Source organism: Erithacus rubecula (assembly GCF_903797595.1).
Source record: "Erithacus rubecula genome assembly, chromosome: 16".
NCBI classification, from domain to species: Eukaryota; Metazoa; Chordata; class Aves; order Passeriformes; family Muscicapidae; genus Erithacus; species Erithacus rubecula.
The window spans coordinates 16,384,101-16,411,275 of NC_136668.1; the positions used below are offsets into that span (position 1 = coordinate 16,384,101).

General features: G+C 57.5%; 1 protein-coding gene across 1 annotated transcript in view; it reads left to right on the plus strand.

Annotated features, from left to right (window-relative positions):
• The window catches only part of PPARGC1B (PPARG coactivator 1 beta), a 41,687-nt gene extending 16,150 nt beyond the window's left edge, over positions 1-25,537 (plus strand). Inside the window, exons 2-12 of the mRNA XM_079319862.1 lie at positions 12,752-12,925; positions 14,931-15,143; positions 16,872-16,982; positions 18,003-19,032; positions 19,470-19,506; positions 19,850-19,914; positions 20,310-21,042; positions 21,501-21,576; positions 22,312-22,433; positions 22,694-22,848; positions 24,364-25,537. Coding sequence (XP_079175988.1) covers positions 12,752-12,925; positions 14,931-15,143; positions 16,872-16,982; positions 18,003-19,032; positions 19,470-19,506; positions 19,850-19,914; positions 20,310-21,042; positions 21,501-21,576; positions 22,312-22,433; positions 22,694-22,848; positions 24,364-24,467 — 2,820 coding nt within the window. The 3' untranslated portion in view covers positions 24,468-25,537. The remainder of the gene's footprint in view (positions 1-12,751; positions 12,926-14,930; positions 15,144-16,871; positions 16,983-18,002; positions 19,033-19,469; positions 19,507-19,849; positions 19,915-20,309; positions 21,043-21,500; positions 21,577-22,311; positions 22,434-22,693; positions 22,849-24,363) is intronic.
• The last annotated feature ends 1,638 nt before the right edge of the window (positions 25,538-27,175 follow it).

Sequence of the window (27,175 nt, forward strand, 5' to 3'; positions counted from 1 at the left end):
CCCTGTGTGGGGACTGTGGACTGTGACATTCCTCGTGTCCCTGGACATTGGCTGCTTCTGCTGCCACCAGGCTCAGCTGCAGCCAGGGGCTGGGATGCTCAGAGCAGGGACTGTCCCTGCTGGGGGGATGCTCAGGGGGGCTGTGTCCCACCCTCCCAGTGCCTGGGTGTGAGGGGTGGGTGTGAGGGTGGGTGTGCAGCAGGGGTGCCAGGCAGGTTCCCAGTGCCCCCCTGAGCAGGTGGCACAGGCACAGTGGGCACCAGGCTGCCTCTGCTGCTGCCACCACTCCATCCCATTGTCCCCAAGGAGCGTTTGCTGCTGGTGGGATGAGGCAGCCCCAGCAGACCCCACAGCTTGGGAGACCCTTGAGAGCTGCCAGGAGCAGTGTGTGGGGTGCAGGGCTGGTGCTGCTGTGGGTCCTGCTGCTCTCCAGCAGGGATGATCCGTGGTTTACCCCTCTCCTGGCCCTGCTGGGGTGGCTGTGGAGGGGAGCTGGGGGCTGTGTGCTGTGGGGCAGGGGGCTGGCAGGCTGGCAGCAGGGCTCTGGCCACCCAGGGAGCTCAATGTCCCAGTGTGAACCCAGGGGGAGGCAGGAGGGATGCCTGGAGTTCCATCCTGCCTGGCCCCGTCCCAATGGGACTCGCTGCCAGGAGTGGGGGGATGGCTGCTGCCAGTCCCAGCAGGGCCACAGCCCAGCCTGGCTGCCTGGCCATGCAGGGCATCCCTCCTTTCCACCCTTTCTGCCAGATGTGCTGATGGAGGCAGCCAGGCCTCCTGCCAGAGGATGGTGGCTTTGCTGTGGCTGCCAGCACACAGGGGGGGCTCCTCACCCCAACCAGCCACGGGGGCCAGTGCTCAGCCTGGCTGCTCTTGCTGCCTCCCTGGCACCACAGGCAACTACTGCATCATTTGCCAAGCACCAGGGTCACACCAGGATTTATTTCTCAGAGGAAGGAGATGGAGACCTGGCACTCCATGGCACCCATGGCTCCCTGCCCCTCCTGCCTCTCTGCTCCATCTGTGGCTGGTTTGGTTGAGGAAGATCCCTGGATTTTGGCAGTGGGGAAGCCACAGGAAAGCCACCCAAGTCTGGGTACCACTCACCAGGAGCAGGGGGTCCCATCCATGCCAGCACACCCAAACCCTTACAGGATGCAGAGTGGGAGATTTATCCTCAGTCTCTTCTCTCAGGAGACACCCAGGGAAAAGGTTTGTGGATTATTTTATGCTTTGCACCCTGTTTGTGCCAGTGTGAGCCTGTGGATGTGTCCAGGCAGTCCCAGCCATGGGTGAGGGGAGCATCATTGCAGCCCCTGGCTGCTCTCACACCAAAGCCAGCAGCTGCAGGATAATAAATGAGAGTCTATATTTAGACACTGAGTCTGGAGCAGCGTCACGGCGTTGCCAGAGGGTTTTACCATTCACCACAGGCAGGTTTCCCTGCTCCTCCAGCTCCATGCCACCTCTGCAGAAAAGCTCATCAAAGACATCCAGCTGGAAAAGCATCCTGAGCAGAAAAACTGATACCTGCACAGAATCTCAGTGCCTGCCGAGGGATGGGAGCTCAGAGCATTCCAGGGAGCCTTGGAAGGAGCTGGCTTGGGGCCCATTTCCTTTGGCAAAGGCTTTATTTTGTTGCACAGAATTTTGTAGTAAAGAAAACAGGGATGGAGCCATCCCTTGTGCCACCCCAGGCTGGTGTCAGCTCCTCTCCCAGCCAGCACAGCTCTCACCCTCAGCTGCTGATCCCTGTGGTCCCTAAAGCCCCCCAGCAGCCTGGCTGCCTTGGCTGTGCCACTGCAGCTGCCAGGAGCAGCTGCTGCTGGCCAGGGGACAGTTCCCTGCTGGGGCTGGGGCTGCCAGGACTCTGCTGGCTCAGTCAGAGGCACTGCCTGGTAATCCCTGTTGAAATTTAAGGAGAGGCTGGAGCGTTGTGCAAAGCCAGCCTGTGGCTTTCCTGCCATCCCAGGGTGCAAGGCTGCTGCTGCTTTGGGAATGAGATTTGCATGGAGATTCCTGGTGCTTGGCTCTGGGCTTTTTCCCGTGTTTTGCAATGTTGGAGGATGTTTGGCAACACATGCTGTCCACTGCTGGCTCCTCCTGGCCTGGGGAGAGTTTTTCCAGGAAAAGCCAAACCCTGAGCCATTGCCATGAGGTGTGAGTGTGGCAGAGGCAGCTGGTGACAGGAATGGTGACCAGCTCTGCCCAAGCCTTGCTTTGTGCCTCACAGCACCAGGGCTTTTCCCTGCATCCTTCCTCCCACATCCTTCTTTTGCTTGGGTTCCTGCACCTCCCAGGGATGGGAGATGCCAGCCTGAGCACAGTGCAGGGTAAAACTCAGCAGCAATGGGGCAAAGAGCCCCTTCCCACTGCTGCACCCCAGGGCTGCCACTGCCCCAGGTCTCTGCTCCCAGCTGGGCACAGTGGAAGCTGAGGCTGCCCCTGCATCCCTGGAAGTGCCCAAGGCCAGGCTGGACACTGGGGCTTGGAGCAGCTTGGATATGGAAGGTGCCAGGGGGTGGAACAAGATATTCAAGGTTCCTCCCAATCCAAACCAGCCCATGACTCTGTGCAGGATGCAGTGCATGGAAAACCTCCCCTGTGCCTGCCCGTGGTGCCAGCCGTGCCTTGGCAGGACAGGGACACCTGGGGACACCCCAAGGACACCCCAGAGGCAGAGCTGGCTCCCAGCTGAGCTGGGGGAGAGCAGCACAGGGTGCTGAGGGTCAGTGAGCCCCTGCCTGGCACCAGGGAGGGACAGCCCCTCGCCCACAGCAGGAGTGGCACATTCAGCGTGGGGACAGGGGCACCCACAGAGCCTGGGCAGCTGCCCAGGGCACTGGCAGCCCTTTGGGAGGAGGAGGAGGAGGAGGAGGAAGGCACCTGACTGCCAGGCAGGAATCCAACTAGTTGAAACAGCTCCCGTTGTGGTTTGCATAACCAAGGCTGGCTCGGGCAGTTCTGGGTACACACGGTGTCACCTGGGCAGGCTGGCAAGGGGCTGGGGGACAGTGAGGGGCTGCTGCCCTGGTGCCATGGCCACCGTGCCCTCTGTGTTCTGCTGTCACCCTGGGACATCCAGGGCAGGCTCTTCTCCTCCAGCTCCAGCCCCAGCAGTGTCCCCACGGTGCCACACTGAGCACAGCCCTGCTCTGCCACCCTGCAGGGCCCCTCCAAGGTGACACTGGAGCCTGTGACAGGGACTCCTGGCCACATTCCCCATGGCAGCAGAGGGAGAGGGATGGATCAGAGCAAGGCACAGGGCTGGAAACTGGAGCTGCTGCCAGGCACTGGGGCCATCACAGTGCATGAAGGTGGCACAGCAAGGCAGGGCTGAGGAGCCTTAACCCTGCCAGCCCTGCCTGGGGTTCCACACCACTGCCATGTGGCACTGCCAGGGTAGAGGTGGCTTCCCCTGCACCACAAGCACCCCTGGCTCTGCTGCTCCCAACCCAGAGGTGGCTGCTGGGTCAGAGCAGTTGTGGCAGAGCTCAGGGCTGCATTTCAGGCCAGCCTGCCCTGGGGTCTCTGCCTTTCTGTTACTGGGATCAAGAATAGGGGGGACAAAGCCTGGGGACAGGCAAGCTCAGGGCAGGGTGGTGAGGGAGCCAGCCCAGCACATGCAGCACTCCAAGGATCTGATTTAGTGCAAGAACTCATGCTTGTGGGCTTCTCCCCAACTGGTTTGGGTGGAGCAGAAGGGCCCCCGACTGGTTTGGGAGGAGGAGAGGGGCCCCAGCCCTCAGCTGGGAGCGGCCAGACCCCTCCTCTCATGCCCTGTTGGAGCCTGCCTGGGGTTTTGGGGAGGGGAAAGGTGTGGTCCCTCACAGGAGAGAATCTGAAACAGAACAAAGCTTTCTGTATGTGGGTTTGCATGTGCTCCTCGAGGAGCTTCTTGCCCTCGTAGGGATTTTTCTATCTGGAGATCTTGGAGCAGTTTCTTTCCAGGGTGAGTCAGTTGTTTGCAGAGTAGGAAGCCTGAGGAAAGCAGGTTGGCAGCAGCAGCTCCAGGCTGTGGCTCCTAGAAATGCTTCCTGCAGGGCCAAAAAGCAGGGACAGAGCCCAGCCCTGGGGGCAGGTGGCCTGGCTGGGACTCCTGACCATGGCTGGGTGTGGACCCGGACACAGCAGAGCCTGTGCAGCCCCAGGAGATCCCCAGAGCAAACAGGCTGTGTGCTGGCAGTGCCTGCCCAGCCTGCCCTGAGGTGCTGCTCAGGGTTCCCAGCTCCAGCTCCCCCTGTGAGCGTGTCCTGCATCCTCAGACCGGTTGGGACCTGCTCTGCTCCCACCTGCCCCAGCCTTGGTTTCCCCACAGGACTGGAGTGGTGTCAGTACTGATCATCACTGTATCCCTGATGGAAAATCCCCACTGTCAGCATTCCCCTTCCCCAGCAGCTTTCTGGGCATTGTGGTGATGGAGCAGAGGTGACCACACTGGGTGGTGACAGTCCCCTCTGGCCAGGACACCTCCAGGGTCTGTGCAGAAAATGGGCAATCATTGATTTGGGTGTAGGGGGGATAGGGGAGGGGACAGAGCCCCTGGTTCTGGAGGAGAAGTGGGGGGGACCCAGCTCTTGGTGTCCCCAGGTGATGGAGACAGGGAGGTGCAGGGTGCCAGGGGTTGGCATGGGCAGTGCTGCCAGAGCTGGGGCTTCCACCTGCACTGGAATATGGGCAGGGACACACCTGGATGGGCTGGGCAGGAGGGCAAGGACAGATCTGAAGGGTTTTGCCCATGGCACAAGGGTTTGCATTCTCTGAAACCTCATGCATCCAGCTGAAAATACAATTTTCACATGAGAGCTGGGCTCCCACAGCCCCCCCTGGCACGAGGGCCAGCACAGCCCATGTCCAGCAGGAGAAAGGCTCCTGGAGGAGCACAGGGAGGGTTTGGTGGTGGCCCAGCAGGGCAGAGCTGTCCCTGCAATGTGCTGGGGCTGCACTGGCCACCAGGTCAGGCTAAATGCAGGAAGATCCTCCTTGTGCCTTCTTAACCCCAGCTTGAACCTGGCCTGTCTCCTGCCTTGCCTGATTAGCACTAAGAGGCTGCTGGTGGCACGAGCAGCAGCAGAGCTGCTGCAGCAGGCTGGGCAGGGGCTGTGCTGCACCCCTGCAGCAGGGACCAGCTCGTCCAGGCAGCCCCTGCTCCTCAGCACAGCCTCAGCCAGGTGTGAAAAGGCACCTGTGGCTCAGGGCATCCTGCAGGGGGTGGTGACACCAAGCTGGGGTGGCTGGCAGGCAGCAGGTTCTCTTCACCTGCTTGTCAGGTGTAAAAGGACAGGGACTGGGCTGGGTGTGACCTCAGCTCCCCTGTCACACAGGATGACACTGAGTGCCAGAATGTGAACAGGACTGTAAATGTAGTTATGTTTGTGACTCCTTTTCATATGTGTTAAATTTTTGTGTTGCCTTATTTCAAATGTTGAGAATCTGCTGATATTTCTGTTCAGTTAAATTCTGTTTTCTATGTGATAATGCAAGTTACTTGTGGATAATTAGTTGAAACTAAACTATAGATTAGAACAAGTTGACACAGGAAGAATTTATTTCATTTCAAAGGGAAAAAACACCTCTGAACCAAAAGCATTGTTTATAAGGAGCTTCAGCAGACAAGAAAAATGTTGATTGGAAAAAAAGATGGCTACAAATTGGAGAGCTAAGAAAAAGGAGTAAAAATCAAAATGCACTAGTTTTCCTTCATTTCTCAAAGGAATTGCAGCCCTTGGTGAGCTGGGCAGAGCCAGGCTGAAGTAATTCAGGGATTCCCAGGAAAACCAAGGGGAGCTTTGGCTGAGAGGGGTGAGGAGCTGCCAGTGGCACGGTGAGCAGTGTCCCTGGAGCTGAGCTGGGCTGGCTGTGCCAGGCTGTGCCCTGGGAGGATGTTTGCTGTGTCCTCTGGACAGAAAGGGCATCGTGGAGCCCTCTGAGCTGGGTACCAAACCTGCCCAGGGGCAGGAGCAGGACAGGGACAGGGACAGGGACAGGGCTGCTGCTCCTCACTGGTGTCCCTGTGCTCACATCAATCATGTGGGACACTGGAAGAGGAAGGTCTGAAAATAATCACTCCCTCATGATTTCCTTACAAAAGGAGGGAGTTGCCATGGAGGGGGATTCTGGTGACCAGCAGAGCTGGCTAACAGTCAGCTCCTCAGTGAGTCAGGGCTTGTCCCCTTGGTGGCCCAGCCTGGGCCTGGGGCTGGTCTGGAGCCACAGCCTTCCCTGCCACCTCCAGGGCTGTGTCAGTGGGAGCACTCCCAAGAATTTCAGTGTCTCCATGCTCTGCTGGCCTCGACCACAGTCCCCACTGCTCCCAGTCCCACTGGGCATCCTCTCAGGGTTCCAGGCTCTGTGTCCTTGTCCCACACAGGCTGTGCTGGGAAGGAGGTGAGGAGCTGCTGCTGTTCCTTCCCTGCCTGTCCCCATGGCCAGGGCTCACATGGCAGGGCTGGGAGCTCAGAGCTGTTGGGACAGTTCAGTCCCCACTGGGCTGTGTGCCCAGCCCAGCACGTGCCAGCTGCTGCCCGTTGCTCCTGCCTCTGCTTTGGGGAGATAACAAGGAATTTCTTAGAAAAACCCACAGGGGTCTGTGCCCTGCCTGGCTAATGCCATCAGGAGGTGACAGGGAGCTGGTGACAGGGCTGGCAGCAGGCACTGGCACATGAGTGTTTGGAGGTGCTGGATGGTGTTTGCCAAGCTGGTGCTGCTGCTTGTCCCCAGGGCTGCAGGGTGAAGCTGTCACCCTTGGGCAGGCACAGCTCTGAGGGTGCCCAGGTGTGCTGGCACTGCCTGGGCAGCCCTGGCAGGGCACAGGGACACAGCACAGCCAGACAGGGCTGTTTCCATGAGGTGGTGTTGAGAGAGGAGGTGGCTCCTTGGGAACAGCCTGTTCTGCTGTGTCTGCTCCTTGCACTGGCACAGCCACCCTGCCCTTGCCCTGTGCCTGCAGTACTTGGGGGGGTTTAGGGGCTGGGGGGGCTCCCTGCTGGTCCTGGAGCTCAGGCAGAGCCAAAGTGGACTCTGTAATTTGGAGCCTGAATAAATGAGCTGAGTGAAGTGTGAACATGCATCTCTGTAACCTGTGATACACTTTGCTGCTGCCCTTCTTCCTAAACCCGACACACCTTTGTTTGAAGTATTCCTGCAGAATGTTGTTTATCCAGGGCATTATTACCAGTATCTCAGGCTCCTTTTTTCTAACCTGTGACTCAAGGACAACTTAGTGCAATTTCTTCCATCTTTCCTCCATATCAAAGTTATCCTGGCAAGTTCATGTTTATTGTTTGCGGTTAATGTTTAATATTTCCCATTACTGGCATCTCATGGTTGATCTTAATTACACCCTTCCAATGTAAGACAAAAGTCAGCGAGTGAGATTGTGCTCAGGCTGGGGCTGGGGCTCAGAGCCTGGCACTGGGCACCTCTTTTTCCCACTCAGCACCCCCTTTTTCCACTCAGCACCCCCTTTTCCCACTCAGCACCTCAGGCTATACTGGGAGGGAAGCTGTTCCACGTGTGCCACGGAATCACAGAACTGAAAAAAATTCCACAGGTTGGAAAAGACTTCTAAGGTCATCATGTCTGACCTTTGAGTCCAACCTCTGAGCCCAGGCTGTGCTGGCACAGCATGCCCAGCTGGGGCCTGGCAGCTCCCACGTGCTGCACCCACAGGGACCAGAAGAACTTGGTCTGGAGTAGCTCAGGAGGAAGAAAGAGCTGCTGTTTGCTTAGTCCTGGCTTTAAATGAGGTTTTGCCTCTTGCTGGCTGGGCTGAATCGTTAAAAGGGATTAGCAGAAAGTTTAAAAAAGTAATTAAAAATTAACAGGGGGCAGAGGGCAAAATGCCTGGCAGGACAGCGAGGTGTCTCATGGTCTGTGCAGCCTGGGAGGTTCCTGTGTGACTTTTTCCTGACTGGGGAGGGGGTGAGGGACCTGCCTGTGCTCATGTGAGTGCAGGCAGGGTCCCCTCACCCCCAGGGACCCCTCACTCTCCACCGTGGGGCTCTCAGGCTATAAATATTGGGGTGTCAGGGGGTGGCAGGGCCAAGGCACAACCCGACACCAGCTCTCCCTCATTCACAGTGACATTTTGTCAAATGCCACTGGGGAGGGGGGTTGCTTATCTGCTGGCACACTCTGCAGTGACCTTCACAGCTCTGGCCAGGTGCCTCTTTGCTGTATTTACACTTATTTATAGCTCTCTCCTCCATTCCCACCTCTGCCCTCCTCCCTGCTCCTGGAGCCAGGCTGCCCACCCCACACATCCTGCATCCCTCTGGGCTGGGCTGGAGCTGCTGCACCCTGGGATGGGCAGGGGCTGGCAGCACCTGCCCTGGCTGCTGATGCCTGACCCCATGGGGACTGTGTCCCCTGGCTGGGGGCTGTGGGGACAGCAGGGTGCACCCCTGGGTTCAGCCCCAGGGTGGGTCATGCCCCCAAAATCTCCTCACTGTGGTTCTGGGGCAGCTCAGGAGGGTGCTGGGGGTCTGCCTGCCCAAAAGGGGGGAGTGACTGTGCCCAGTGCTGCACCAGCCCAGTGCCACACTGGCCAGTGTCACACAAACCAGCCCAGTGCCACACTGGCCAGTGCCACACCAGTCCAGTGCCACACTGGCCAGTGTCACACCAACCAGCCCAGGGCCGCAGCAGCCAGTCAAGTGCAGCACCAGCCAGTTTAGTGTCACAGCAGCCAGTTCAGTGTCACACCAGCCAGTTTAGTGTCACACCAGCCAGTTCAGTGTCACACCAGCCAGTTTAGTGTCACACCAGCCCAGTGCCACCGTCCCACAGAGCTGCCCTGCAGTTCCTGTCTCCCTTCTCCCTGTAATCCCCTTTTGGAGCAGTCTGTGATTATGGATTTCCCTGATAAGCCCAGAGGACTCTCTGCAAAACCTCTGCCCAAGGATTTTCTCTCCTTTTTCGAGTCAGGCCCAGGTGAGGGTGAGGAGGGAGAAGCTCCCCTTGGGGCTGAGGGAGGGCTGGTGGGAGCAGCACTTGGCATTTCTCCCCTTCTGCTGCTGCTTTGGGTGACAGCCTGAGGCCCCTGGCTAATTTGGGGCAGTGTTGCAGCACGTGTGGATGTATATTTATCCCTTAATGCTGTGCAGGGAGGAGCTGAGTCACCATTTGCTGCCCAGCCAGAGTGGGTGCCTGTTCCTGCCTGCTTCCTTTGGCCCCTCCGTGGTGCTGCCTCTTCCCTTCTCTTTTTGTCATGCAGCATGGTGTCACTGAGTGCCAGGGCCATTGCAGAGCTGTCACACAGGCCCTGCAGAGCTCCTGGAAGGTGCTGCCTGTGGCTCTTCAGAGGTTGCCACTGTGCAGGCTGACTAAGCACGAGCCCTGCCTGTGCCCACAGCCCACGCCAAAATACTTGGCTGTGACTTCAAGGGCTTGGACCCAGGGCTTCTGCAGATAAGGGTAATTTCTAACAGTGCTGCTGTTGGAGTGAGACAGAGGAGAGCACCTGCAGGTCTCTGTCACGGTCACTGAGCTGTCCCCAGCTCCCTGAGCCAGTCAAGCAGAGCAGACAATGAGCTGAGCCCTTGCTTGCCCTGGTTCAGGTTGCCATTCCCTGGCAGCAGGGCTGGTGGACACAGCCTGACCCCAGCCAGCCTCTCCAGTCCTGCTGACTGCAGAGGTTTCATCTGGGGAGCCCAGGTTGACCCTGGAAAAGAGGAAAACATTTCCTGTCTCGTTAATCCAGTGTTTGAATTAGAATTGGGCTTGGGGAGGAGTCTTGTGTCTCCTCAGAGATAAGACCTCACATGCCAGAGTTCACACTTCTCCAAACCAGAAGAGCTGAAAGGGACATGTCCCACCTGCTGTCCCCAGGGTGTCAGGAGCCAGCACTGAGCTGGGACATCCTTGGATGTGGCTCCAGCCCAGGACAATGCCAGAGCTGCTGGTGACACCAGAGCCAGTGGCCTGCATTAAACCCTGACAGTGGGGCAGGGAGATGGACCCTAACCCCTGTGCCAGCTCCTCGTGCTGCCTCACTGTGCCACTGCCCTGGGAAGGACACACTGGGGACATTGCAAAGGGACAGGGAGTGGCAGCCCCAGAGCACCCAGCAGCTGTTCCAGAGCCAGGAGACAAAGGGATGCTGAGCAGGCAGACAGCAGGAGCTCTCCTCCCTGGGGCAGGGATTCATCAGCAGCTTCTGGTCACTGCAGCACACCCAGCCAGGTGTCTGGGCTGGAGGATGCCTCCAAATTTCTGAGCATGTCTCCATGGGTGATTGCTGGCTGCACACCAAGAACCCATGGCTGATCTTCCTACAAAGTCCCAAGTAAAATTAGAACAAAAGTTCACTCCTCTCCCAAGGCAGCAGGAAGTGCAAAGGGTGGGAAAAGGGAGAGTCAGAGCAGATGAGGTCCTGTGCCCACAGGCAGCCTCCCCATGGCTGTGGCCAGCCCAGGGGGGTCTCTGCCCTCAGTGCTGCTCAGGGTGATGGGTTCTGAGCTGGGAGTGGTGATTTCCCTCTGCAGCCCCAGGTTCTTGGTGGCTGGGCTGGGTAAATGACCCTGCCTGGCAGAGGGGACTGGTTGGGATGCTGGGGTGTGATATGGGTGTCCCCACTAAGCAAAGGCTGCCCCTGTTTTGCAAGGAGGAGCAGCTGAGTTTTGGGCATTCCCAAGCTGTGGTAGGCAGGAATCTGGGAGCATCCCCAGCGTGGCAGGGACTGGTCAGTCCTGCCCTGGAGTGCCCAGTGAGGGCAGCTCAGCAACACTGGGTTGCAGGAGTTTATTTTTACCCAGCCCTGTTGCCAACGGGGACATGTCACATCTGTGGAGTTGATCAAAAGACATCCCGAGCACTGGTGTCAGCTGCTCCTTGTGATCTCAGCACCAGGATCTTTTCCCTTGTGGCATATCAAAAGGAGCAGGAGAATTTGGCTGCTCTGCTATTTTTAATTGCACACACACACACACGCACACACAGACACACATATATCTGTGTATGTATGGCTTGGCTAAAAATAAAAGCCTTTGCCTGTGTTCCCATGGGAAGGTTTGGGGAGAAGGGGGAGACAAAGTTGTCACAAGACTTTTTCTGGAGCAGGGACCGGAAGGCAGGGACAAGCCACAGCAGGTAAGGGACACATCTGAAAGGCCAAAGGACATCTGGTGCCAGAGCTGCCCCTGAGCAGAGGGGACAGAACAAGGGGAGAGGCAGCATCTGTGTCCCCCAGAACTGGCAGTGGGGACTCCTGACACCTGGAACAAAGGTGTTTGCAGGGCAGGTTAGAAAATCCCCATCCCTGGGGGCAAGGGAGGAGTAGCAGCTCCCAGAGCCACTCAGGGGTGCCTGATGCACTTTGTGGTGTGTACCTGATACACAGGTATGCACCTGTACCTGATATCCCTCCAGCTAAAAGGTGAAGGGAGGGTGCTGGGAGAGCATCCCCCAGAGTGGGGACAGCTCCCAGAGTTTTGGGGCAGCAGCAGCAGCTCCCTGCATCCCACTGCAGCTCCTGGACGTGGCACTGGCCATGAAACCACCCTGCCCTGCCCTTGCTGTGCCCTCCAAGGTGCTCTCCCTGTTTTCCACCTCCCCTGGAAGCAGGTGAGGAATGCAGAATGGGAGTGAGAGAGTGCTCAGGGGTGTCCTTTGGAGTGTCCTGAGCATGGCAGACAGGCTCCTCAGCCTGGGGGAGCACAGTCAGTAATCCCAGATTATCCCAATTGGAAAACCAAAAAAAAAAAAAAAAAAAAAAAAAAAAGAGAAGAGAGAAAAGCTTTTCTTTTCTATTCCTGCAGCTGGGTTTGAAATCCCTCTGAGTGAGGGAGGAGACCCTTCCAGGGTGCTTCAGGAGGAGGGGCCCCCACGCTCCCCTGCAGCCTCTCTCACATGCTCACATGTTTGCCTGCTCCAAAATCCATTTGCTCTGTAAATAAACTTGCTTCCCTCAGTGCCAGAAAACTCCCCTTGGGCAGCCAGTGCTGGGAGGAGTTGCAGCAGACCTTTCCCCTTGTGTTTTAACCTGGGCACCAAGGCAAAGCCAGGCATGGTCCAAAGGGGTGCTGGTGCCAGCCCTGGCTCCCTTGGGTGCTGTTTGCTGCCCTGGGGATTCGTGGCTGGAAGCCAGGCCCAAGTGGGGCAGGTGCCAGCTCCTTTCTGTGGTTAAATAAATGGAGATTTTTAGCTCTGTTCCTGCAGCTCACATTGTGCTGTGTGCTCTCAGACATCCATTCATTTCCATGCTGCTCTTCTCAGCCTGCAGGAGCAGGGTTTGGGGTGCCTGGCAGTGCTTTGGGATGTGCAGCTTCCCCTGAGGGATGTCCTGAGGGGTTCAGGGCCCTGTGGTGGGGGACAGGGTGAGCTCCAGGTGTGCTCACCTGTGTGCTGCTGTGCCAGGTGTCTTGTGCTGACCCCACCTGCATGACCTGGGTGTCACTTTTAGGGCACCAAGGGCAGGAATTGCCCTGAGAGCAGTCAGCTGGCTGTGCTGTGCCCTGGCCATCTGCTGGCTGGGACAGACCAGGCTCTTCCCGTGCAGGTCCTGCTGTTCCAACCTCTGCCACAGCTGGGACACCAGAGGGGCTTTGGTGCCAGCTGCTCACAGTGAGCAGTGCCAGGCTGAGCAGACCCACAGGGTGCCCAGCACACCCTGCCAGAGCCACTCCCTGCTCCTGGAGTGGGAGAGGGGCTGGGGGCACGGGGTGGGAGCACTGGCTGTCCCCATGGGGGGATGCTGCTGGCTGTGCTGCCTTCACCCCTTGCTCAGGCCATTTCTCTCCTCTCCTGTGTGCAGTATGAGGTGTCTGGAGAGGAGCACCTCTACTCTGACTTCCCTGAGATCGACCTGTCCCAGCTGGACGCCGGGGACCTGGACTCTGCTGGCTGCTTCAGCGAGCTGCCCTGGGCTGGGGAGCGCTCGGAGAGCGACTGCAGCCAGTACAGCACCGACGACTCCGAGCTCCTCCAGGTACCCCGGGAGGAGGAGGCTGTGGGAGGAGGGAACACACACACACAGCTATTAATATCTCCTCCCCAGCTGATTAGTGCTCCATTAATTTGTGCACCGGCTCTAAATGGGGCAGGTGGAGTAGGGCTGGTGAGGAGGAGGAGGAGGCTGAGGCAGCTCTGCTGTGCTGGATTATTCACTGGGAGTTGCAGCTGGGGTGCAGCATGTCCTGTTCCATTGCCAGGGTGGCAGCGTGGGGGTCTCAGCACTGGGAAAATTCCCTTCCCAGGAGAACAAAGCAGCTCCTTGCTGTGTTTTCCCAGCTCTGTGTGGGGTGGGGTCCCTTTGGCAGAGGGGCTGGGATGGATCCGTGGCTGGGGCAGGGGATGCTCCATGTCCCTCTGCTCCTGTCTGTGTTTCATCTCCTGGAGCTGGGGGCAGGGAGCAGGGGATGCAGAGGGGATCAGGCACAGAGCAGCCCCCTCTCCCTGCCCAAAGCTCATGTCCTGCCCTGGATGTGCCTGTCCTTGGGGCTGGGGTCTCTGTGCCCCCCTGAGCAGCACCCAGGCCTTTTCCCCCTTGCACAAGGAGTCTGTGAGCCACTGGTACCAGCTAATCACCAACCCTGGGTTACATTTTGGGAGGAGAAGGATTTCTATTTAAACAAGAAGATTAAAAAAAAAGCCTCAATATTTTCCAACCTGCCCGTAATAACAACCCTCTGGCTTTTATGCTGGGCTGATGCTGTGCTTGAAAATGGTCCAGTCCAGCTGAGGGACCTTCATCACGAGATGCATATTTTCCATGAACTTCCTGGGGAAAAGATAAACAGAAAAGAAATGCAAAAGCCAGGCTGATGAGGAGCAGTGGAGTATGATGAAATGTATCCCACTGAACTTGTGTGCACAGCAATCTCGTGCCAATAACAGGAGGAAAAGAAACTGAGCCAAAAATGGAGCATCCTGCTGCCTTTCCCTGGAGCCTGCTCTAGTAACTGTGAGCAAGGTTAGGGCATGGAACAAAAGATGTTTAATTTCCAAACAAGAGGAGAGAAGCACAGGAGGCTGTGTGCAGGCAGCAGTCCTGCCTGTGAGCCTGACTTTACCCCCGTGCTAATTTTATCACTGATGGTAGCCTGCTTCTCGTTGGACATGGTTTATATTCAGATTATGATGGAGGAGGACCAAAAAGAAGGAACTCCTGGCTCCCTCCAGCCATTCCTCAGCTCCTGCATCCTCTTCTGGGCTTCAGCACTGTATTGCCAGACTGGAAGGGAATTTGTGGGGTTGTGTGGGACTGGGAGGGGTGGAGGTGCATCAACAAAGCCAAAGCCCAGGTGAAAAGAGGGACCCAAATGAGGCAGGAGCAGCCCCTGGCCCTGCCTGGTCCAGAGGGAGATGGGCCTTGCACTGCAGCTCCCCTGACCCAGTTTTTGGGTGAACAGCATGATCTGGGGGTGCTGATAGGAGATTTGGGTGTGAGTGGGCAGGGTCTCTCACAGAGCACTGGGTGCAGCAGCTCCAAGTGTGAGGGCTGAGAGCCCCTGAGGAGCTGGAGGTGCCTGTGTCTGGGGGCCTTCAGTGAACACAGAACTCAGAGTGGTTGTTGTCACAAGCTGTGGCATCTGGCCAGTGGTGCAGCCTGGGCAGAGCTTCCCCTGTGCCCTCCTGGGAGGCTGTGCCCTCTTCTCCACTGGGCTGAGCTCACACTCTTGCAGCCCAGAGTCAGGAGGATTTGGGCCAGGAGCTTTTTCCTCACACATCCTTTATCTGCTGCTGTTTGCCTCACAGTGGGGTGGAGGGAGGGAAGATGCTCTGATTCATTCTTTCCCTGCTGGGGTGCAGGTGAACAGACTGACGCTCCATTTCTGGGTCTCTCCTCATCCCATCCTCGTGCTGTGCTGGGGAAAAGCTCTTACAGTGGGCTCACTGGGAAGTGTGGGAGCTGGTCCCTGTCCCCTCTGCAGCATGCTGGGGACCCTCTGCCCAGCCTAACACCCCCTTTCTTCTCTGCCTGCTCCTTTCAGATAATAGACAGCGAGAACGAAGCGCTGCTGGCAGCCCTCACCGAGACTTTGGATGATATACAGGGAGATGACATGGGCCTGGCTGCCTTCCCAACTATGGAAGAGGGGGACACGCTCAACCCTGCCACCACCTCACCTGCCCCCTCCCCCAAACCCACCGCCCCGGTCTCGGGGGGGCCGCCCCCGGCCCCCGAGTGTGATGAGCTGTCTCTAGTAAGAACCCACTTCCTACTGTTTAAGGTGGATTTGGATGAGCCCCAGATAAGCCGGCTGCATGGGTATGATAGGAAGCCAAGGTCTGAATTTTTTCATTCTAGGCTTAAAACTCTCTTTTAACCGTCAATACCAAAGCATATACTTGTATTGTATACGTATACATGTTCTGCATCATTGCTGTCACCTCCATCACCATCCTCACGGGAACGAGCTGTGTGTATGCAAATCTATCAATGGACGGGGTGGGGGGTGGCTGCCAGAGGGCTGGGGGCTGCTTTGGCACACCCACACCTGCTTTTAATGCCCTGTGCAGGTGTGGGGCTGCCCGGGGCTCTCCCTGGCTCATCCCAGCCCCGTGCCCATGGGCAGTGGTGGCTGTTCCCCCTGGCTCTCAGCTCCCTGCTGTCACAAGAGGGGTTTGCCTGAGTGTCAGCCCCTGCCCTTCAGTGGGAGGGTTTCACCCTCCCTGTGCCTTCCACCAAAGCCTCTCAGGGGCTGTGTGGCTTCCAATCCATCCAGATTTGGTGGCTGGAGCATCCCTCTTGGTTCCCTGCAATATTGAGGCTCCAGCCCTGCTCCCATTCCTGGCCAGGATGAACTGGGAGCATTTCCTGGGAGGTTCCCTGGGATGGGACACCCAACCTGCTCCCTCCTGCTGCTCACAGTCACCCCCTAGAGCCCCCAGCCCGGCCCCGGGGTGTCCCCAGAGTCGCAGCACAGGGGAGGAGTGACATCCAGTGGTGACAGCGTGCATCTCCACCGCCCACGCCCCGCCAGGGGTATATATCACACATGACCTGTATGTGTATATATAGGATGTATACGTTGCAGGGGAGGGGGGGAAGGGTGCTGGGCACCTCCACCAACAGGAGCCTCACTCCTAAAGCTGAGGGGGGCATTTCTGGCAGACCCTGACCCGGGCACCCCTTTTCTGTCAGTCCCTGTGCCTCTGGGCAGCAGGGGAGCCCCAGGTCTGTCTCCTGCAGTCGTCTTGCTGTTGAGCTGTTAGTGCCACATGGGCACAATCTCAAATGTTGGTGCTGGGTGTGGAGTCTGGGTTGGTTTGTTGGGTTTTTTTTTCCCCCCTCCCCCTGATCAAAATTGGGGTTGAGTGGAAGGGAAATGTGCTGAGCCTGCCATCAGACCCTGCCCCTCAGAAGTGGTGGCACTGAGGGTGAGCTGGGGAAAACCCAGCACCCATGGGTTTGACACAGAGCTGGGGAGATCCTCCACAGATCCCACAGGGATCTGCATCTGCAAAATGCTCTGAAAGCTCCTTAATGAGTCAAGGCCCCCTCTGGGTGTTTTGGCTAAATGAGCCTCCCTTGGGGACTCCAGTGAGCTGTCCAAACCCATCACTCACACCAGGGTAAAGCTTCTGTCACCTCAGGCAGAGCTGGTGGAGTGAGAAGCTGGGATGCCCCAGCAGCTCCTGTGTGTGTGACACCAGTGGAGCTTGGGAAGTAAATTCCCTCCTGTCCTCACTGCCCCAGCCTGCCTGGGGGACCCTGTGCTGAATGCTGTGGGGACAGGCAGCCACCTGCCCCACAGCCACGAGGAGGTGGAAAACACAAACCCTAAAACCCTCCCTGCCTGATTTTTTTTTTTTTTTTTTTTTTTGCCCCATTTTTGGGTGGGACGCTCACACCTGTGGCCCCTCCCTGGGCGTTTTTTGCTGCTCTCACTGTGATGCCGACTCCTTTTCTTGCCGCTTTGTCTTTGCAGCTGAAGAAGCTGCTCCTGTCTCCATCACCTCCCAGCTGTGAGGTTCAGAGGGAGGGGAGCACCCGGCGTCCGGGGACCCCAAAATCCCGTCCTGCACGGCCCTGCACAAAGGTACTTCATTCTAGCACTAATGCAATTAGTTACTCATTTCTTGCTTTGAGATGGGATTAGAGGGAAGGTAAAATAGGTTGAAATTTTGGAGGGTGTAAAGAAAGCTTTATTAAGAGAATTAAAGGAAAAGTAGTAAGGAAATCAGAATAAACTTTTAGAGCACTTCCCTTCCTTCTACACACCTTTTTGTTTTTTACTGACAATGTAAAGAGACAAAACTTGGGCTTTTCAGTCAGTTTGCTACCTCTGCAATAGTCTTTTTTCAATTCTCTTAGGGAGAGGAATCTTTTTTGCCACGCTATGGAGACTTCTCTATAAGAAATAGTTCTTTTGTGGCTTCAGTGTCACAGCAAATCACACTCTTAGCAGCTTCTCTTAGAAAATCACTTCCTTGGCTGGCTCCTTCCCTCCTCACCAAAAATCAAATAATGCAAAACCAGCACATTTCTGGAGCCTGTGCAGCACCCACCTCCTGAGAGCTGTCCCAAAGGTGGTGTTGGGGAGTCTGAGCAGCCTTGGGCTGGCTGCTGGGAACAGGCAGGGACTGTCACCAGCAGTGCTCCCATCCCTGTCTGTTGCAGTCTGGGCTCTGCAAAACTTTTAGACTTTGTGCTGTGCTAAGCAGCACCTTGATCTCACTTGAAGCCAGGGGGGATTTGGCCTCTCCCAGCTTTGCTGAGCACCCATTTGTGAAAGCCCCATGTGCTCCCTGGTCACTCTGCTGAATGTCAGCCCAGCTCCAGCACCTGGGCTGATCTGAAACCCAGCAGAAGCTGCAACATCAGAGATTTTCCTGCTTTGCTGCTGGTGATTGTGCATTAGGCCTGGCAAATTAGATTGTGTGGGAAGAGCAGCAGATCCCTGCTGGGGAGAAGGAGCATCCCTGCCTGCAGGAGGGGAGGCTGACCCCAGGGAGGTCAGGGTGCTGGTGAGCCAGAACTGGGGGGTGTGGGGTGTCTCTGTCAGCCTCCCCCAGGGCCGTGGGGCTCAGGGCTGATTTTCTCCTCTCTCCTCTGGAAGGTGGAGGGTCCCCGGGACAGGAGGGCGAGCGTCCCGCAGGCGCAGAGCCGCAGCTGCACGGAGCTGCACCGGCACCTGACCTCCAGCAGCTCCTGCTCCCAGAGCAAAGCCCCCCCGGCGCCCGAGGAGTGCCCGGGCAGCGCCCACCACCCACCCCTGGGCGACTGCGGCCAGCAGGAGGACGACAGCGACTGCAGCGAGGACTCGCTGAGCTCCGGGGACTCGGAGGACGGCCCTGGCAGCCAGTTCTCCTGCCAGGGGGAGCTGCACTCGGTGCTGGAGCTGATCCGCTACATGCACACCTACTGCCTGCCCCCCCGCAAGCTGCCCGCCCGCGAGCCCACCGACAGCACAGCCCAGCCCTGCTGCAGCCCCTTCAAGAGAGCCAGAGCAGACTGTGCCCCCGTGCCAGGCGCTGCCCAGAGCCGCCCTGGCAGCTGCAAGAAGCCCGGAGCCTCCTTCTCCATCCTGAAGGAGCTGCTGGCACGGGACCTGCTGTGCGATGTGAGCAAGCCATACCGCCTGGGCAAGCCCGTGTACGCAGCCCTGGCGCCGCCGCCCGCCTCCTGCTCCCCCGCGCCCCACGCTGAGGATGCCAGCGGGACTTGCACATCCAGAGGGAGAGCTGCAGCAGCAGCTGAGCAGGGAGAGCCCCGGCAGAGCCCCGAGGAGGAGGTGCCAGGGCAGCTGGGTGGCCCTGAGGACGATGCTGGCAGGCAGGAGGGCAGCCTGGGCACGGGGAAGGCGGCCCGCAAGCAGGACAGCGCTGCTCAGGCCGTGCGCCGCTCCAAGAGACTCAACCCCGAGCTGGGGCACTGGCTCTCCTTCCTGGAGCCTCCCACCGAGCCCTCGGCGCCCCTGGGCTGCAGGGAGGCCCAGTGCCCGGGGCTGGAGGGCTTCTCTGCTGAGGAGCCAGCTGCTGAGGTGGAGGTGGGGGGCACAGCCCCGCCGGCAGAGCCCCAGCCCCTGTGCCTGGGGCATGGCGAGCTGGGCAGCGAGAGCCGGCGCTGTGCCCTGCTGGAGCAGACAGGTGAGGGGCTGGGGCAGTCCCCCTGCTCACCCTCCTGCCCGTGCCATCCCTGCTGTGGGGATGTGCTGGGCACTCAGCTGGCAGAGCTGTGAGCAGCCCCCTGTGCTGCCTGGCTGTGGGGTCCCATGCGTGGGGAGCTGGGGGGTCTGTTCTCTTTTGGGGTGCTTTTTCAATCCGTGGGCATTTTCCCATCCTTATAATGAGGTGGAGGAGTTGGTGTGGCCATAACCCAGAAGGGACCAGGTTGCTCCATCCCTCCAGGTTCTTCCCCATGGATTCACCCTGGGTCTGGGCTCTGGGGTTCAGCTGCAGTGGTGCCCCAAAAGCCCAGCAGCAGGAATGGCTCAGCCCTGGCAGCGTGGCAGGTGGGCAAAGCCCTCAGTGGGCACTGCAGGGATTCAGCTCCACTGGTAACCTGCTTCTCTCCTGCTTTTCAGAAACACCCCGGGGTCTCACGCTGTCCTTGGCACAAACGTAAGTGCAGGTGGGGCTGAGGGAACCAGTCTGGGGCTGGAGAGTGCCTGGGGTTGTGTGGCTGGGCAGGGCCTCTGCAGCCAGCACAGGCTGTGTTTGCAGGGCACAGTGAGCTGCACTGCTGGGAACGGGGCTGTGGAGAGTGCCATGCCCATGGCAGGACATTTTGTGTGTGTGTGCCCTGGAGCTGCTCACCCCACTGCCCTGGTGGGGTTACTCTGGCTGGCACCAACCACAGTGGGAGGGTTCACTTGTGGGCAGGGTTTTCTCAGTTTAGTTTTGGTTTTTGGGGCTGTAGTTCACCTACACACTTTCTCTCTCCTGATTTTTTGCTCTTCTCCAGTGACCCAACCTTTGGGAAGAGAAACTTTGAGCCAATGCTGACTGTGGAGCTGTGTGGGACAGCAGGTAGGACAGGCTTTGCATTTTTTAGTTTTGCAAAAATGTACTCTAGGAGGGGGCTCATTTACCCTAAATTCTGCCTGGAGGTGTCAGTTCCAGCCTACCAGCCAAGGGGGCACCTTCATCCCCATCACACTGCAGACACAAAGTGTGCTCTGCCACATCTGAGCCCTGTGAGCAGATCTGGGGAATGCTTTTGGGGTGGGAGGAGCTGTTCAGGGGGACCCAGGAGGGTCTGGAGAGGGAGGGAATGGAGACTTCTCTGGTCCCTACTGGGATCATATTGCCCCAGATGCCCCTGGGTGAGGCTGTGTGGGCCGTGGGTGCAGCCCTGGGGTGGGCTGGGACAGGGCAGGACAGAGGGGGCAGAGCTGACCCCTACCCTTTGTTTGGGGCTCCAGGTCTCACTCCTCCCACCACTCCACCATACAAACCCGCCGAGGAGGACCTGTACAAGCCAGACATCCCCCAGGAGGCAGGGAAGGAGGAGGGGATTCCCCCCAGCCCCGGGGGCACCGGGAAAGCCCCCAGGAAGCAGCCGGAGAGGACGGAGCTGCTGGCCCACCTGAGCCGGCCGCTGCCCGAGCAGCAGGGGCTGCTCAAGAGACCCTTCTCCCGCTCCTTCGGGGACCACGACTACTGCCAGGTGCTGAAACCCGAGGCTGCCCTGCAGAGGAAGGTGCTCAAGTCCTGGGAGCCCCCGAGCCAGCTGGAGACAGAGCACAAGAGGAGGGTCCCAGCTGCTCACTACCAGGGACTGGAGCTGGGCAAGGACACGGGCACTGAGATGCTGTGGAAGGACGGCGTCAAGCAGCTGAGAGACCAGGAGATCAGAGCCAGCTTAACAAAGCACTTTGGCTTTCTGGACAGTGCCCTCGACGACGAGGACATGGTGTTCTGCAAAACCCCCGAGTACGACACCGTCTTTGAGGACAGCTGCAGTGAGAGCGGCTCCCCCGGGGAGGAGGAGGAGGAGGAAGAGGAGGAGGAAGAGGAGGAGCATGGCAGCACCAAGCTGTGCCTGAGGAGGAACCCCCTTTCCAGGAGCAGTTTGCATTACTGCTCCAGGAGCAGGTCCAGCTCGGGCTCCTCGTGCTGCCGCTCGCGCTCTCCTGCCAGCAGACGCACCTTCAGGTACGGGGGGACACTGGGGCTGCTTTGACCCCCTGAACTTTTGGCGTGGTGCAGGGCAGCCCCAGGGCTCTCTGCTCTGCTGGCCCTAGTAGGAAAGATGCTAATTGATGAAAGGAAAACTATGAAAATAATTGGTGCTGCATCAGCTACTGCTACAAGCATCAGCCATGGGCTGAGGGGTTGAGTGAGGCAGCTGGGGGGTTCCATGGGTGACAGGGCTTGGGCAGGCACCTAAGCCAGACCTGGGATAGAGAAAGTGCAGGCTGGGGACACCCTGGCATCGATGAGAAAAAACTGCCCAGTCTCCTTTCCAGTGTTTCCAGACCCCAATCTCTCCATGGCTCCCAGTGCCCCCAAGTGCCCACCCACTCCCATGGGTGTCTCAGCTCTTCACTGGTGTTTGAAGCTTTCCCAGCAGTTCCCCAGCCCCAGGCTGACCTCCTGGCCCTCCCTTGCAGGTGTGAGAACGGCGAGCAGTGTCAGGTTGGCAGCGGGCACCGGGGCCAGCTGAAGAAGAGGCGGGAAAAGGCCATTGTAAGTGAGCATGGGGACACAGCACCCCCAGCCCTGAGCTCACCTCCTCCTCCAAACAGCAGCACTGGAGCCCATTAGCCCTGGCTTCAGCATCCCTTGGTGTGAGGCCAGTGTTAAACAGGGACATGGGGGTGGGAGGAAGAGGAGAATCCAATGAAAGCCGCCAGCGATTGGCAAGACACGGAGTCCTTGGCACGGGGGTGCCCAGAGCATCCCACGCTGGTGCCTCAGTGCACTTGGCAGTTTGTGGGGTGAGCTGGGGAATCCCTGGGGCTGCTCAGCTCTCACAGATATGGTCCCACTGTATCCATGCACCAGGAACCCATGGGCATGTGCTGGGAGCTGGCAGAGGGGTGGGCACGTGGGAGAGTGAATTACTGCTGTGCACACTCACTCACACTCACACTGCTTTGGCACTTCTTCCTGCAATGTAATTGCATTTGGCCCCTGGAAGTTCTTGGGAATATATCCCACGTTTGCCAGGAGAAGCTGAAAGAGCTGCAAGAATGCAGGAGAATTTTAAAGGAGAAAAAAGGGGCGGTGGCTGCTCCAGCCTGGTTGTGGCTGCCTGGGGGTGACACTGACCTGGCTGGAGCAGAGACAGCAGATCCTGGAGGTGCCAGCCTGTGTCCATGGCAGTGTTTCCCAGTGCTGGCTTGCAGGGGCTCCTCCCCAGCCCATCAGCAGCACAGAGGTGCAGGGTGCAGGCCTGAAAGCTTCTGGTTGCTTTGGCAGGGGGAAGGCCGGGTGGTGTACATCAGAAACCTCTCCAGCAGCATGAGCTCCAGCGAGCTGAAGAAACGCTTCGAGGTGTTTGGTGAAATCGTGGAGTGTCAGGTCCTGTCCAGGACTAACAGGTGGGTGGGCAGTGAGCTGTAGGCCAGAGCTCCAGGCAGCTCCTCTCCCCAAACCCCACAGCACTGCCAGAGTTCCACATCAATCCCCTGCATCAGCCAAGCCCTCGGTCCTGGTGCTTCTGGAGGAGATTCAGCATGTCCAGAGATCCAAGTGCATCTGTGGGATGGAGGAGGGAAATAATGATGGGCCAGGGGTGTAGTGCTGCACCACAAGGTCTGTGGGGCTCATCACACCTTGCATTGTTTCTCTGGTTGCTCAGGGGGGACAAGTACGGCTTCATCACGTACCGCTACTCGGAGCACGCCGCCTTATCGCTGCAGAACGGCCCCTCGCTGAGGAAGAGGAACGAGCCCTCCTTCCAGCTCAGCTCTGGGGGCCTGGGACGCTTCTTCTGGACCAGATATGCTGACCTGGGTGAGCAAGCAGCAGCTGCTTTGTCTCTTTTGTCAGCACAGAGCTGTCACAGCACTCAGCAGCACTGTAACACGCAGGGATCCCAAACGCCTTCAGAGCCTGCAGGAAGAGCCCACTGGCTTTCCTGTGACTCATGGAACTGCTCGTGGCTCAGGCAGGTGGATTGAGAAACTGGGGAGAAGGAAAAAAAAACCAAAAAACTGGAGTGAGGCATCAGGGTGTGTTGGCTGCAAAATGGAGCATCACAGCCCGGGGCTGCCGGGTCTCAGCTGAGCAAGCCCATCCTGTGTCTGCTGAGTTTCTGCACAGTGCTGGAGGCTTTCCAGCAGAAAAAAATCCCTTCCCAGGCATTAGAGAAGGCAGTCAGCAACATTTCATTAGCCCAAGAGGTGATGTGGGTGGTTTGCTGCTCTGCAGGACAGATTCACCAGGCTGCACATGCACTCTGGAGCCAAAGTGACAGCTCTGAATGTGCTGTGGTGGCATTAATCCTGCCAGTGCTTCAGCAGGGCCTCAGTGACTGTGTCACCAGGGCTGCAGCCTGAGCTGAGGGCCAGGAGCCAAACCCTGTGCCAGCCCTGCAAGAAAAATGCATCCCAGGCTTTGCCCAGCCCTCCTTGCTTCAGGTGTTTCACCAACACTGCATGTTTATTTCTGTACCCTCTGCAGGGGCTGAAGGGTTCTGGATCCCTTGATGAGTGAAAGACTGAGGTCCAGAAAATAAAGCCCCAAGTCTTGCCTTACCTCCAGATGCCCCATCTGATACAAGTATTCCCTGATTTTTTTTTTTTTTATCACCTTGCAGTATCTGCTCTGCTTAGAGCAGCCATCCCTTGACTTTGCTTGCAGCACAAATGTTCGTTTTTCATTTAAAAAAATCCCAGAGCCTCCCATTTTGGGCACAGAGAAATTAGGAACCAGATGACACCCCACGAGGAAGATAGTGACTGTGCAGTGCTGTGGGGATGGGGGGCCAGTGCTGCCCCTGCCTAAGAGAAGTCCCTCAGTGCTCCTCACCTGATTTCTGCAGAGCCACCAGTCACCCCCTTCCTGCACAGCCCAGCTAAAATAATTCCTAAAATCCTGTTCATCCTGGTGCAGGCTGAGAAGGGGAGCCCCCAGGCAGAGGTGAAATGCAGCCACACCATTCAAAAATATACAGCCAAAATATGGAGCTGCTGTGAAATTAGCAGCCTTAGCTCTGCTCTGTGCTGAATTCCCTGGGCTTTCCAGGGGCACTGTGTGTTCAGCTCCTGGAGCAGGCTGGCTCTGCCACCAGCACAGCTCCCATGGGATGGCCCAGTGTCAGCCCCTCCAAATTCAGTTTTCACCCCTGGCAGTGAATTCAGTCAGTGGTGTGTGCCCTGCCCAGCTGGGGCCCATTGCTGCCACCATCCCCTGGCTGTGCAGTGGCAGGGCAGTGAGCAGTGCCCTGCTGTGCCTCAGTTTCCCTCCCCAGGAGGCAGAGAGGAGGCTGATCCCCCTCCCTGAGCCTTGTGCCCCCGCCCTTTGCAGATTGCAGCACGGACGAGTCCTGCCCAGCTGCCGTGAAAAGCAAGTACGAGACCATGGATTTCGACAGCTTGCTGCAGGAGGCCCAGCTCAGCCTGCATCGGTGACAGCCTTAACCTTGGAGGAATACCTCAATACCTCATCAAGGCACTTCCAATATGTTTACGTTTTCAAAGAAATTATTCAGTCTATGGCAAGAGAGAGAGAGAGAGAGAGAGAGAGGAGAGCACGCCCGCGAGAGAGAGACTGCTGTCCCCTGATCGATGTTTACATTGAACAAAGCTGCTTCTGTCTGTGAGTCCCCATGGTGTTGATGTCTCACTGCCACACGTTAGTCCCCTCCCTCTGCTTCTGACTGGTTGTTTTAGGGTGAGCCTAGGAGCCCCCCAGCCCCTCTTCCCCCTCCCAGCCCTCCCCATGCTCCCGCCGTGGAGTTGCAGCTGTGTTCACCATAACATTTTTTTTGTCCGTAGTGTGTGATGATGAAATTGTTCATTGTGAATAGAATCAGGATTATAAACTAATTTTTAATAGAAGAAGAGAAGAAAAAAAAAATATATATACTTAAAAAAAAAAAAAAAGAAATGTATTTATGGCTCAGATGTACTGTAATTCAGATTTATTGTACCGCTTCCTTGATTTTTAACTATGCACTGTAATGAGGCACTTGCCACTCAGCAAATGGGGGGGTCAGAGCAGTCACAGAGCTGACATTCCCCTGCTGGCAAACCCACTTTGCTGTCAAAGCCATTCTTTGTGCTGGTGTGGCCTGAGCCCCCCAGCATCCCCCCGTGCTGAGCTGGTCCTGGTGGGTGATGGAGCCAGGGCCGGCAGCTTTGCAGGCTGCAGAGGTGGGAGAGGGATGCTCTGCTGCAGCCAGTGCTGCCTTTGGGGCCAGGAGAGAGGGGCTGGGGGGCTGCAGCCAGCCAGGCCTGATGCAGTGGGTCCTGCTGGCACAGCCTGGGGGGTGGATGTGTGGAGGAGCTGGCTCCTCTCCAGCTCCTGGGATGGCTGGAGACTGGCCAGGCCCTGGGGCTTGAGCCACACTTGCTTCCACACCCTGCAAAGCGAGCGGGGTGAGAAGATCTGTCCATGCTCCTTGCTGGGCATCCAGCCCCAAATCCAGCCCAAAGTCATCCAGCCCAAAATCCAGCCCCAAATCCAGCCCCAAATCCAGCCCAAAGCCATCCAGCCCCAAATCCATCCCCAAAGCCCCAAAATGCAGAGAGTCATGGGCCCAGCAGGCACGCTGAGCACCCCCAGCACCCTGCCCCATAGCTGATAAGCCATAAGGTCCCAGCAGCCACCCACAGCCCAGGCACAGCTCTGCCTCTGGCCAAGGGCTCCAGGGCTGGGTTTAAGTGTGAAACTCTCTTGTGGACTTGCCCTGCAGGTGTGGGTGTGTGGGATGGGCACACAGCCCTCCAGCAAAGCCCACCACCAGCCAGCCAGGGGCACTGTTCTCCCCAGGGAGTGGGAACCTCGCTGCTCCTCAAGCCATTGCCACCTCCTCCTTTTGTGTTTGAGCCCCAGAGACCACTAGGGATCCAGCCATCCTCTGTAGATAGAATATTATAGCCTTAACTCTGCCAATAGATAGATTAGAGTCTCCTGGGGTCTCCCCTCCCCATGATTTGGGGGTTTTACCCCCCCCCCCCCCAGTTTCCTGGGTGTGTCCCATCCTGCAGGGAGAGTGCCCAAAGCCTCGGGAATGGCACGAGAAGTGCCACCAGGAGCCAGAGCCACGAGGGGTGGGTGGCCCTGGGCTGTGGCAGGAGCAGGAATGCCCACACCAGCACAGTTCCCTGGCTGTCCCCTCAGGAGAGCCGTGGTTCTGACAACAGCCAGCCCTGGGTCCCCGAGGCACCAGCAGTGAGCAGCACTGCCAGGGGACAGTCCTTGTGCCATTGCAGGGAAACCTGGCATCTCTCCCACACCCCAAAACCCCCCAGTTCCCATCCCACCAGCAGCTCTGGCCGAGACTGAGCATCTGCTATTGGCAATTGCCTCATTGTAGCTTTGCCTTTTTCTGTCCTAGTATTTCCTCACGATGATGATGTTTACATGTGATTGCTATAGAGCTTATGTAGAATGTATATAGCCACACATTTAGGGTGGGTAGTACTGTCCTGTGCTGTGCTGATGTTTTTCAGAAAATGATCAATCAAAAAAAAAAAAAAAAAAAAAAAAAAGAGAAAAAAGAACCAAAAAAAAAAAAAAAAAAAGAAAGAAAAAAAAAAGAAAAGGAAATAAGTGGAATTCTTCCATCTCCCACTCAGCTGGGGGCACCCTTGGCTGGGCCCTGCTGGGGATGCATCAAGGGTGGTGGAGGGGAAGGGTGAGTGCAGAGCTGGGGGGGCTCCAGCCCCCTCCAGGGGATCACCCAGCCACTTCCCAAGCACTGGTTTTGGTGTACCCAGATAGAGAATTCCCCAGGGTTTCCCTGTGGCTGGTGCCCTGGCTCAGCTGCTGGGGCAGGGGAGGCTGGTCCTGCACAGAGCTCATCAGTACTGCAGCCCTAGGCTAGGAAGGGATGCAATAAGTGGTTTTCGTGGTGCCTGAAGCCTATAAGTGGGGTTGGGTTTTCTTTTTTTGCTTTGGGTTTTTATTTTTTTTTTTTCCATTCGCTTGGGATGGTTTGTTTTCCCTCCTCCCCAAAAAGATCTTTCTTTTCCAGGATTTATGCACTATGCTTAGAGCCCCTTGGGCTGTGTGCTGCCTGCCCTGGGGCTTCCCCCTTCCTTCCTTTTAGCACTGGGTGAAAAATAAATTTCCACTTGATTTTTTTTTTTTTTAATTTTCATTTTTGTGGGTT